Source organism: Diabrotica virgifera, chromosome 5 (assembly GCF_917563875.1).
Source record: "Diabrotica virgifera virgifera chromosome 5, PGI_DIABVI_V3a".
Taxonomy (NCBI): Eukaryota; Metazoa; Arthropoda; class Insecta; order Coleoptera; family Chrysomelidae; genus Diabrotica; species Diabrotica virgifera.
Genome location: NC_065447.1, coordinates 22179498 through 22192390, shown reverse-complemented (window position 1 = coordinate 22192390; position 12893 = coordinate 22179498). Strand labels below are relative to the sequence as shown.

Genomic DNA, 12893 nt, shown 5'->3' with positions numbered 1-12893 from the left:
TATTGCGAAAATAATTTTTTTTTGCAATTCCGACCTTTTTTCGCAATTATATTAACAATAAATGAGTATATCAAACTTTGTAATATGTCATTTTAAAGCTTTTGCCATAATCTCAAAGATATTTGTACTAAAAAACTCATTAGTTTTACTGTTTTCCATTGATTTGAAAAAAAAGGGAAAATGTCATTTTTTGACAGTTAATTGTTTATAAATAAAAATGGCCGCCAGATCCTACGCAGGAAATAGTTACAATTTGTTCCTATAGGTATTACTTGTCGAAAAAACGCTTGAGTACCCTGGCTGCTGAAGTTTCACGAACACAGTATATTTTTGTCTTATTACCCTGGCCTATATGGTTATTAAATACTTGTCATCAGAAATACTTATCAAAATGAGGTCTTTAAGAAGTTGATGGCATCAAAATTTATGATACAAAATTTATGCTCCAATTTTTTTTTAAATTTATGCTCCAAAATGATTTCAAAATTTATGCTCCAAAATGATTTCAAAATTTATGCTCCAAAATTATTTCAAAATTTATGCTCCAAAAATTTTTCCAAAAAAATGTTAATGTTTTTTTAATACCTCCGTTCATTTTTATGATATCAGTTTCATCCAAAAACCATTTGAAAGGTAATTTTAAGGGCTATAAAATCCTACGAAATTTATTCTTTTAAATCCCTTATTTTTTAAAGATAAAATGTTTGAGAGCCGTTTGGATGGTTCTCGCAGTAAAATTTAGGTTTTAATCGTTTATATTTCGGTTATTTTTTATCCTACATAAATAAAAAAACAAGTAAAATCTTTGCCAACAAAAAAAAACTGAAATTTCGTTCTGTGCCATTTTTTACGTATATCGAGTATTTTTGAGTTACTATCAAAAGAAAATATTTACGAAATTTGAACTTCATATTCTGATTTTTTAAATCGTTTTTTTTTTTTTCAAAAATATGCATTCTAAACTCACCAAAATGTTTGAGGTCATTACTTACGCTAAAGTTGAGAAAGCCTTATAGGGATTACTATAAATTTTAATTTTTGCGGAAATGGCGTAAGTAAGTTTTATTTTTTATTATTTTTTTTCTAAAATATTTGAAACGGTTATCTTATTTTCATCATAAGTTGCTTAATTTTGATGCTATCACCTTATTCTGGACCTCATTTGATAGGTATTCTTGAGTACTTTGACTAGTGTTATGATGAAGTATATTTTATAAAATGCATTGTTTTCCCGTTATTTAAAATTGAATATTTGAGTATGTACTTGAATTAATATTACATAAAAGGTTTTTCAAGTAAGGAATATATTCCATTTTTTATTAGCTTCAAATTTAGTAATAGTGACTTTTTTGTAAAAACTTTTAGTTTTTGAGTTATTTATGAAAAACCGCTTTAAAACATGCATTTTTTACAAAAAAAGAATGTGTGTCTACTTTGTACGCACGTAAGAAGTTATACTTCTATTATATAATTTCAACGAAATAAATAATATACTTAACAGGTTAGTTGTATTTTATTTAAATATTAAACTAACTTTCTTACCTACCACTTTCAAAAAACTTTTATTAAAACAACCAAAAATTAAAAAAAAAATGTAAATCATCTGGGATTGGAACCCAGGACCTCTCGATCTCTAGTCCAATGCTCTACTAACCGAGCTATCGAGCCCCTTGTAAGTGATATATAGTATCTCGGATATTACACAACACGGTGACAAATAGATCATAATGTGAAGTATAAAAATGTTGTACCTAGATATTTTATTATCTTACTACCGAGGAAGACAAATCCAAAGACACAAAAATTATAATAAATAATACATTTACTAAAAACACTAATATATTCTTTTAATGACTTATCTGCGCTGATATATACATACCTATCTTGAAACATTAGCAACGAACTACATATTGTCTGTGCGCGCATGCGCCAGGAAATTATAAAATTTCACTCTCGATCGTAAAGAAGTATAACTTCAAAAATTAAAATCTTTGATCTTTAAAACTCAAAAAGTATTGATTTATTTTAATAACTTTATATATCAAATTTTGCTTAGAATTATTTGTCCGTCTATCGACTTATAAGGATATTTTTAATTAAATATTTTTCACCCTAGAGAAGGGCTGGCATCCATTCCTGAGTAAAAGCGCAAGTTGCACCATATCACTTTTGCTTCTTGAGGTATCCTTTAACTACTCACGAATTTTGATGAAAATCAATGGAGGTTCAATGAAATCGGGATGTGAAAATCTTCAGTGACTGCACTAGAGGCACTCATACAGAATAAAATCATTCACACTAACTACCCTGCCTCCAAGTGAAAACCTGCCAATCGATATTTAAAATATACCCCTGGTGGATTAGCTCGATGTTTATCTCAATTGGTTAAATCAAGAAATCAAATTGTTTGTGATCAAATAACTCTGAAAGTCTTCTGTGTTTACACATTATGAAATGCCCTTTATTCAAAGGATGCAAATACGAGTATATTCAATAAGTAAGTACTAATTTATATTCGCAAATATTCATTTTACATCTCTCTAAACAAGATATTTTCCAGCGCAGTTCGCAATAAGGGAAAAATGTTATTTCTCTTGTTTCTCCTTCCGTGGATATCAATGTACACAAGTCAATAAGCCCTGGGCTATAGGTATAATATTATATGTAAAGGGCACCAGTAACAAATCCATGATGTAGATCGACAATCTTCAATTTTCTTGTGACATTTCTGTGTTGTCTATTTGTGTTTTTTTGCTCCTAAGTTGGTCTGGGTGAGAATGAAAAAAGCATTCTATGATCAATTAGAAGACATACTCATGAGATATTCTATCATAGGAATTATTGGTAATAATATAAGATTTTAATGCAGATCTGGGTGAAATCAAGAGATGATATTAAGCAATTCGCAGACTTTGGAACGAGAAATTATGCTAGAAATGATATGGAAGAATTAATAACTGTCAATTATTATGATTCTCGTTTTTTCTCTGTTAGTTGAAGATCGTTAAGCCTTACTTCTTCAATCCGTTGTAACAGGCAAATCGTTCAACCTCGGAACTAGCGAGGATAGTTATTCGCGATTGAAACCGAATATAGGGGGCAGGTCGATCGCAGTGTCATGGCCGATATAAATGGTATAAACAAACATGACAGTTGAATGTTTACCATTGCATTTGCTTGTTTTATTTGGTTCTAGAGTAAATAGTGCAAGTTATTTTATCTTTTCAAAATGGAAATAAGCGTTAGTGACATTGTTGAGTATTGTGGTGATTCAAAGAGACCACTAATTGAAGGGGAAGCAGTTTTCGACGCCAACCACATATTTGTTTGTGGCATTAAATCCAAATCCACCACTACAGTTGAGATATTTGCTCTTTGTTTGCAAAGTAGTAAAATCCATGATCAACCCCACGAAATAGACATTAAAGTGAGTGGTGAAGGTACACAAAAAACAATAAAATGTGCTTGTACCTGTAAAGCAGGAGCAGGACAAAAATGCAAACACATTATTGCAGTATTATTATATGTGCACAGGTGTGTTAAGTATAAGTAAATTGTTTTAAAAAACTTAAGTATATTTTTACCTTATCTAACTAGGTTATATTCATATTATATTTACTTTGTAGGGAGAAAATAACAAATTTAGATGATTTGGGTTGTACGGATTTGCAACAAAAGTGGGGCAAATTGAAAACACATTCAAAAGAACTATACAAGGATGAACCTATGGAAAACTTTTGCCATGTAAAAAAAACAGAAGATTCTGTCAACAAAAGTGGTCCAAGCAAAGAAGTTTTGCAAGCTTGTGCTCTGAATTTAATAAAAGGTTTGTTGCATTTTTGGTGTGTAATCTTATTTTCAATAAATATTTTTTTTACAGCTCATCCAACTTCAGAAGCTTGCCTTCATTTGAAAAGAAGAAATGCATTTTCCAATGAGTATGTAGCAGATGATCTACTGCAAGCATCACTAATTCATGCTGTTATTAATGTGGATGTAAATTGTTCTTCTTCTTTCCAAAAGATGCCACATCTCAGCGAAGAAGAACAAGTATTTTATAAAAAAAATATACTTTTGTCAATAGAAGATGCTGTTGATTTGTGCAGCAAAACGTTAGGCCAATCCAATGAATTATGGAAACATCAGAGGAAATTAAGAATAACAGGGTCCATATGTTATAATTTGTACACGTTCCACAAAAACAGGCACAATGATAGTGAATGGTTCGAAAAAATAAATAAAATTTTATACTCGTCTTTTACAGGAAACCAAGCAACATTATATGGTGTAAAAACTGAACATTTGGCAAAAGAAAAATATTCAGCCATTTTTAACAACAAAATTGAAAATGTGGGGCTTGTTGTAAACCCAAAACTACCGTGGCTTGGTTTTAGTCCTGATGGCATTGTGTACAAGGACTGCCTTATAGAAATTAAGTGTCCTGTAATAGGACAAAAGATAACTGCTGCAGAGGCTGCTAAAACTATGAAATGTTTTGCAGGAGAATTTCCACAAGAATTTCATTTGAAATCGAGTCACCAATATTATGGGCAAATCCAGCTTGGAATGTTCTTACTGAATTTATCAAAATGTCATTTTTGTGTGTACTCATCGTTTGATGACAGTATTTCTGTTATAGAAATACCATATGACGAAGAATTTGTAGGTGAAATGATAAATGCCTTAAAGCTAGTATATTTTAAATATTTTTTACCAACAGTGATTAAATATATACAATAAATTGCAATTAAAACAAATATTACCTACTATAGTTCATTCTCTTTCAAGATGAGCTAAGACGCCAGTTTCAGACACCTGATTTGTGGGTTTTCAGTGTTGTCACAGCTTGTCGTTGGTTAGAAATTTATTTATTCTATATTATAAATTAATTTCTAACCAACTACAAGCTGCGAGGGCACAAAAAACCCATGAATTTAGGTGTCTGAAACTGGAGTCTTAGCTCATCTTGAAAGCGAATGAACTATAGACAACTATTTTATTTATTAAACATTTAAAAATTATTTATCTTTGTTTTATTTATACTACTATCTGACAAACGAGACCTGGCGGCTGACCTTGCCCGAAAATACACAGCGATAAATGCACATTACGACAAGGTCACGTGCCACGTCTCGCTTGTACGATTGTACCTAATTACAACATCTTATATTTGTTTGGGTGATACGTTCAGATACAATAATTTACCATCAAAATTAAAAGTTTCTTTTTCTTCTACTGGCGCTACAACCCTTTGTGAGTCTTGGCCTGCTCGACAATGTCATGCTGTCTTGTTAGATACTTTCCTTCGCTACTACCTGATGTTCATGGTTTTAAGATCTCCCTTTATGTCATATATCCACTTTTTACAGGACCTTCCTCTTGTTCTATTTCCTTGGGGCTTCCATCTCTGGATCACTTTTACAGCTGGATTATCTAGCATGCTTTCTAAGTGACCAAGCCAGTTTAGTCTTTGTGACTTTACAGATCTAACAATATCTGTGCTCTGCATTAGTTCGTTTTAATTCTCCACGAACCATCGCTGTAATGGATTGGTCCAAATATCTTCCTTAGTATTTTGTGCTCGAATATTCTCAGTTGATTTTCATCAGTGGTTGAGAGGGTCTACGTTTCATATCTAGGAAGGGAAAATGGAGGCAAATTTGTGGGTATGGTTGTTTACCTTCAGATTCTCATGTTGATTCGGCTTTGTGCACTCCATATATTTTGTTTAATTTTCATTTATATATAGACCAAACATAGCTGCTTCTCGTTTCAGCTCTATAGCTTTTTGGCTTAATGCCCTTTTGTTGCAGCTTATTATGGCAACATCATCCACATATGCGCATAGATCTTGTATATATATATAATCTCTTAACTACTGATGTGGATGTTTCAGGAAGGAGACACTGACATGTGGTATGTCCTATTGTTGCTTATTCTCCTTTGTTTTTAATTTGAGTTTGTCTTATATCTCTGTATTTGTTTGTTACATTAACTCCGGAATGATTCTTTATACTGCTGTAAAATAAAATACTGCTCCAAATAAAATAAACTTTATTTTTCCAAGAAAATTGCACAATATTAAAAAAATTGTGGAGGCTCTTATAAAATCTTTATAAACTGATTTACAAAAAACGCGTATTGTTCACTAACAAATAGTAAAACAATGTTTTAAGTACCTGAAAGTAGAATAACTGGACGAACTTGCTGCCATTATAATATTGAAAACATACTAAATGGACTTTTAACTATAGAAGCGTATACACTGACATGTAGTATGTGATACCGCCAGAAAACTTTACATCAACGTAGCTGAAAGACTACAACTACTAAACCTACAGCAGTTGAGAGGAGCTATAATTACACACCACTTCAAGGTACACAGATAGTGTTCTACGGAATCTTTTATTAAACAAGTTTTAAAACAAAATATATTTTCGATGAGGCATAGCATACTGCATGTCAGTGGTTATAGGTTAATACAGCCACAATTAAATGTTACAAACATAAAAAAACCAAGACTACGTTAAAACATATTTAAATATAAAGCAAATCAAACCTAAGGTTTAGTTATTTATCTTTAAATACACTCCTGTATGAAATTTGTATTCCTTGAGAGTTAAATACATGACGTGGACCTAGTTGCCACAACACGCAAGCTAGAAGAAATGTATACCATCTTCTCAAATGCCTCAAAAAAGATGGGCTTGCAGGTAAACGAGGAGAAAACTAAGATGATGGCATCAACACCCTACAATATAGCCAGAAACATCGGTCACCAATTCACGGTTGATAACTCTACCTTTGAAGTGGTGGACAAATTCACATACTTAGGCTCCCTGATCACCAAGGAGGACGATGACGGAAGAAATCAAGCGAAGGATAATCCTAGCAAACATATGCTATTTTGGACTGAGTAGACATGAGAAGCAGAAACTTAAGCCAAAAAACAAAAATAAACATATACAAAACCCTTATACAACCAGTGACCAGTGTTGACATAATATGGATCAGAGGCATGGACCATGTCCAAGGCAGATGAAAGCAAGAAGGATCCTGAGAGGAATATTCTGTGGCAACTGTGAAAAGGGTGTTTGGAGGAGTAGGTACAACTACGAGGTATACCACAGATATAAACATATATTTAGTGGTAAAGATATAATATCTCTTATAAGAATAGAAAAACTAAGATGGGCAGGACATCTAGCAAGATCACAGCAGAACAAGCCTAGAAGAATCCTTATGTCACAACCCATGGAATGTAGAAATAGGGTCAAAACTCAGATGGAAGGATGGTGTAGATATATAATAGGTGCAGCAAACTGGCAATGGATAGGACTGACTGGCGCAATAGACTTAGGAAGGTCGAGGCTCTTTCGTAGGGCTGTAGCACCATTGATGATGAGAGTTGAATACAGAAAAAAATTGAAGGAAATAATAAAAAACATTTAACAAGAATGAATAAATTTATCTTCATGTAAAATTGGGTTGGTTAAATTTACAACTGCAGCAACAATAACCATCATATCATCAACATATGGCAATAAATTTTGACCAATGGGGCCCTTAAAAACCTTAAATAGCTTGATTCTCTGAATAGAGCGTTCAATATGGACCCTAGCAGCTGCAATACTAGCAGTTTCAACAGCTTCTAAATGGGACAGCTGAGCCTTCTTTTTCAAAAATGGTGGTCTTATCAACCCTATTTTATGTTGTGCACACTCTGCTTCAATTTGAAAACCTTTATCCACCATAAGTGCATCCTCATTTGGTATACATTTTTCTAGTAACTTTGACTGCACTAAAATTGCTTTATCTGAAGTTCGACCCCCATAACCTTTACTGATGACGGAAATCATACCAGAAGGAGTAGTTCCAATTAAAAATTTTACCGTATTATTTCCTTTATAATGGGAATAACTTCTGATGCGACACTTCAGACACTTGAATTTTTCAATGACAATTTCAGTGCAGTCAAGTACTACTCTAGTGTTCTTGTATTTTGCAAAACACTTAGGTAAACTGCCTAATATTTCCTCTTTCTCAGGAAAACGAATGACATACTGCAGAACTGTTTTTAAAGATATTAACGTTTTTTTAAAATAATTTCTACAACCTGTATTACTTAAACTAAAAAATGCTGAAATGCACAGAAAAGAAATATTCAGTTTGAGCTTTATCATTGTCAGCACAACACGATGAAGCACTGGTATTTTACTATTGTATGAAAAACCTTCAGCTACTTCAACACACTTAGCAATATCATTTAATAGCTGAAAAGTTGGAATACCAGTAAATGCGTTTAAGAGTTTATTGCTACTGAGCAAGTCTAGCAAACTGAAATTTTGTAATCTAAATTCCATTTCTGTTGTCTGAATTTCAACATCATTGGTTAAACATTGCAATCTACATCTGCAACATCTTGCAACATCTGCATCTATTATTTTTGTATCAACTTCCTCCAATTCTATTGGAATTTGTTCTGGTTCTGGTACCATTGTTGAGGTGCTTGGATGATTTCTAGCAGAACTTTCCAACATTATCTCCCTACAACAATATAAAAAATGTTAAATACAGTTTAAAATATTACTGTGATGTAAGTACATACCTCTGCATATTTCTTCTTTGGATTCTGTCCATCCTAATTTGTGCCAAAGCAGGGTTATTCGTTTTTGTGATGACAGAGCTTTGAGGTAAATTTTGGGACGGTATAGCATTTTTCTTCAGCCTTTTTCTCTTTGTTGGTACATCTGCAAGATGTGGGACATTAGAATCAAAGTATTTGTTTTTACTAATAAACAGGTATTTTGGGATATTATCAACAAAAATATGTTATTATTTAATTACTAACCTGGCAAAATTAAGTCGCTGCTAAGGAAATGTAGACTGCAAACGTACATATATGGTGATACCTTCTTTCCGATCTTTAAAACATCAGTCCATCTTTTCTGCAACTTTTTCAGCTTAGGAAAGAGAAACAGGGAAATATCTTCCGATGATCTTGATTGGCACTGAGGAACAGAACAATACCGATTTGATTTATGATATTTTAATGCACTCATAATGCTAAAGTTTATTTGGAAAGTACTAAAAACTTTTAGTAAACACCAAACTCCATTGAAATCAACAGCTGTCTGGTTTGTTTATACCACTTATAGTAGTTAAAATTTATTCCGCCAGAGGTCAGATACTTTGTTTTCAATCGCGAATACCATCAACATATCTCAAGTTGCAAACCTTCTTTCCATCATGGGCGTCCATATAAAAATCTTCAGGGGGGGCAGACGTGAAGATTTTGCACATTACATTTTGTACACTATGGGTAACAATATATAGTATAAAGCTCCCGAAAAGCTAGGGGGGCCAAGGCCCCCCTGCCCTTGAGTATGGGCGCCTATGCTTTCCACCGATAGTGACGCCTCCGTTCCAGACCTCGGTAGCTTTCCGCATTATCCATTCACTATATAATGTTAAATAGAATTGCACAAACAGAGTTATTCAAAGCAGAGTGAGCAAAAGATTTAAGCGAATAGCTACAATATGATTCCCTTCCCACAGCCAAAAAAACTCACAAGAATTCAAAATTAATCGAAATTACAATTCATGCTTAATTTTAATTGCTAATCATTATTTGCGTGCTGAAAAGAGGTTTCATGGCGATTGCAACTCTCATGCAGTGGGGCTGAAAAACATTTGCGTCGATTGCATTCACGGGAAAACTTTTAGAGAACTAAAATAAAAGAAAAGGTGGTTCAGATTTGATCACAGTACAGAGCCTCTACTATGTGCTTATACGTATTTCGGAATAACCTTTTCCTCATCGGAGCACCTGGGTAGAGGCACTGAACTGATATCAAATCCTTTCATCTTTTCCGGGTAATTATTAAAATAATTACCAAACATGCTACTAGCACCATCTGTGAATCAAAAGTCTAATAAGTCAGGAAATAAAATTCGAAATTATTTGTCCTCTGAGCTTTTTAAGTTGGAAAAATAAAGCATAACAGAGTGGCGAAATACTCGACAAGGGAAATCTAAATTGCATTTCACGTCCTGTCATTCACCTTGATAATAATTTTAGCGAACTATTTCCTTTAATATCCACCAAAGGTGGATATTAAGGTTTATGTGATTTTTGTGTTTTTGATTAAAATTTTTGTTTATACTTTATTCACCTTTGGTGGATATTAAAGGAAATAGTTTGCTAAAATTATTATCACGGTGAATGACAGGACGTGAAATGCACTTTAGATTTCCCTTGTCGAGTATTTCGCCACTCTGTTAAGCTTTATTTTTCCAACTTAAAAAGCTCAAAGGATGAATAATTTCGAATTTTATTTCCTGACTTTTAGACTTTAAGCCCAGCCGCACACCAAAGAAACATGAAACGAAAAACATGTTTCATGAACCTAAAACACTGCTAAACAAATCTCAAAGTCCGCCTACCAATAAAACGAGTGTGATTCATGCTCATGACACATTTTTATTTTCGGAGAGTTTCATAAATGGGCGGACGTTTATTAGTGGAGTCAATGAAGGTGGATATGAGTTATTACCTCAGATTTCGTTGAACCTCCATCGATTTTCATAAAAATTGGTGAGTGATTAAAGTATACCTCAAGGAACAAAGGTGACATAGTGCCAACTTGCGCTTTTTGCATTTTAGGGGTGAAATACACCCCTTTTTTAAAAATTATTTTTTAGATTTCTGAAAGTGCAGTCACTGTAAGTTTTCACTTCCTATTTCGTTGAACCTTCATAGATTTTCATGAAAATCGGTAAGTAGTTAGAGGATACCTCAAGCAATAAAAGTTATATAGCATCAACTTGCGCTTTTGCATTTTAGGGGTGCAATACATCCCTACTTTTTAAATTGTAAAAAATGCAGATTTCCGCATTATGGCGCAAGTAATCTTTAATTAAGAAAAATAAATATTTGTTTTATAATTATGTGCATGAATTACATTTTTTTTTTATTTTTCAAACCTTATTTATAGTAACCAAAAATCCGAAAATTAACAAGTCGAAAATCACGAAAACCTTATTCTTCTATATTTCTGAAAGTGTAGTCACTGAATGTTTTCACCCACGATTTCTTTGAACCTTCATCGATTTTTATGAAAATTGTTGATTAGTTAGAGGATACCTCATAAAACTAAAGTGATATGGCACCAAGTTGCGCTTTCTGCATTTTAGGGGTGAAATCCACCTTTTTTTTAATGATAAAAATGCAGATTTCAGCATTCTGGCTCAAGCAATCTCGTTTAATTAAGTAAAATAAATATCTTTTTACATTTATGTGCATGATCTATAATTTTTATTAATTTTTCAAACCTTATAGCAACCAAAAATCAGAAAATTAGCAAATCGACAATCACGAAAAAAATTATTCTTTTATATTTCCAAAAAGGCAGTCACTGAAGGTATTCACCCCTGATTTCGTTGAACCTCCATCAATTTTCATGAAAATTGGTAAGTAGTTAGAGGATACCTCAAGAAACAAAAATGATGTGGTACCAACTTGCGCTTTTATCCTGGGGGTGGATGTTACCCCTTCTCATGGGTGAACACTATTTTATTAAAAATAACCCCATAATTAGATAGAGGAGTACATTCTAAGCAAACTTTCTTTTATCAAGTTTATAAATTTTTTATTTAAATAATATTTCATAATTTAATAAAATATTATTGGTACAGTAAAACCTGCCAATAACGGCCACTAAAAATAGAAAACAATTGGCCGTTATAGAAATGTGGCCGCTAATGCTAGGTTTCCTTTTCCACAAATACATAAAATATAATTGAAAATTTATTTATTTTAGTAATTAAAGCAAATCTAAATATAATTCTACAAACAAACGGAACATACTAAAACTAAATTCAATTTACTACAATATAAAACAATATCTATACGAAAAAACAACTACAAGAAAAACAGAATTTTTGTTTGTTTTACATTTTTTTAGATAAACGAAACATACTAAAACTAATTTAATATAGGTAATACATAATATAAACAACATACTATAGCTACTACGAAAAATACGCCTATCACTAAAGTATCGTCGTGCTTTCATGCTATATTCAACAAAACCAACTTGGTACGGCCTTTAATTAGATATCGCAAATCACTTTGGCTGATTTTGTCTGCATATATATTATGTTTGAAGAATCCCTTTTTTTTTGTGAGACTGGATATAGGACATTTCTCAAGTATGAATTCACATTCATGGTATATCGTTGCTATACAGGGATAATAATCTGTGCCATGTTATGGTACAGGCTACGTTAAATATGAAGTAAATGTGGAAGATATACACTGGTTATTCATTTCAATTTAATTTGATTGTTTTTTAATCGTTTACAATATTTAAAATAATTAAAGATATAAAGTTAGGGATTTCAAAAATAAATTCAGTTCTCATTGGCAGGGTGGGAAATAATAAAGTGCCATACAATAGCATTTCATTATAATGCTCATTACAGGCATTACAGGCTGCTCCGTTTGAGAAAACTCATACTCTCAAACTTTGAGAAAACACTCATTCAGTTTCGACCAACCCTGTATTAGCTAAAATTAAACGTTTTGCTAGATTAATAATTTTTAACAATAATAGACTATATTAAAAATCACTTGAACATAAATTGATTTTCTGATGTCAAATCACTACAATTATACAGGGGGTGAATATTGCTATGAAATTTGAAAAAAAAACGTAATTATCTTTTAAACTACTTCGTATAACATCACAAAACCTGCTATTTTAAGAAATAAAACATAGAGGAGAATCCAAAAATGTAAAAATATACAGGGTGTTCCATTAAACAAAAGATAATTTTGTTTCACCCTGTCAATATGGGTGGCCCTGTATATTTGGAAATGTATTTAAATT

At 32.3% G+C, this 12893-nt stretch overlaps 3 protein-coding genes across 4 annotated transcripts in view; 1 reads left to right on the top strand and 2 right to left on the bottom strand.

Moving 5' to 3' along the window:
- Positions 1-12893, bottom strand: part of LOC114332988 (protogenin A-like) — a 470567-nt gene that overhangs the window by 382862 nt on the left and 74812 nt on the right. The window lies entirely within an intron of this gene.
- LOC114326897 (uncharacterized) lies at positions 3080-5021 on the top strand. Of its 2 annotated transcripts, XM_028275356.2 has the most exons (3): positions 3080-3534; positions 3627-3826; positions 3881-5021. In XM_028275356.2, exons 1-3 carry the CDS (start codon positions 3230-3232, stop codon positions 4738-4740), a joined length of 1365 nt encoding a protein of 454 aa, XP_028131157.2. In that variant the 5' UTR covers positions 3080-3229; the 3' UTR covers positions 4741-5021. The 2 variants fall into 2 exon arrangements, with proteins under 2 accessions (XP_028131157.2, XP_050507271.1); XM_050651314.1 differs by having other exon boundaries at positions 3627-5021.
- On the bottom strand, positions 6038-9155 carry LOC126884951 (uncharacterized). Its single transcript, XM_050651313.1, has 3 exons — positions 8852-9155; positions 8609-8750; positions 6038-8547 (listed from the first exon to the last, which is right to left on the bottom strand). Exons 1-3 carry the CDS (start codon positions 9060-9062, stop codon positions 7449-7451), a joined length of 1452 nt encoding a protein of 483 aa, XP_050507270.1. The 5' UTR covers positions 9063-9155; the 3' UTR covers positions 6038-7448.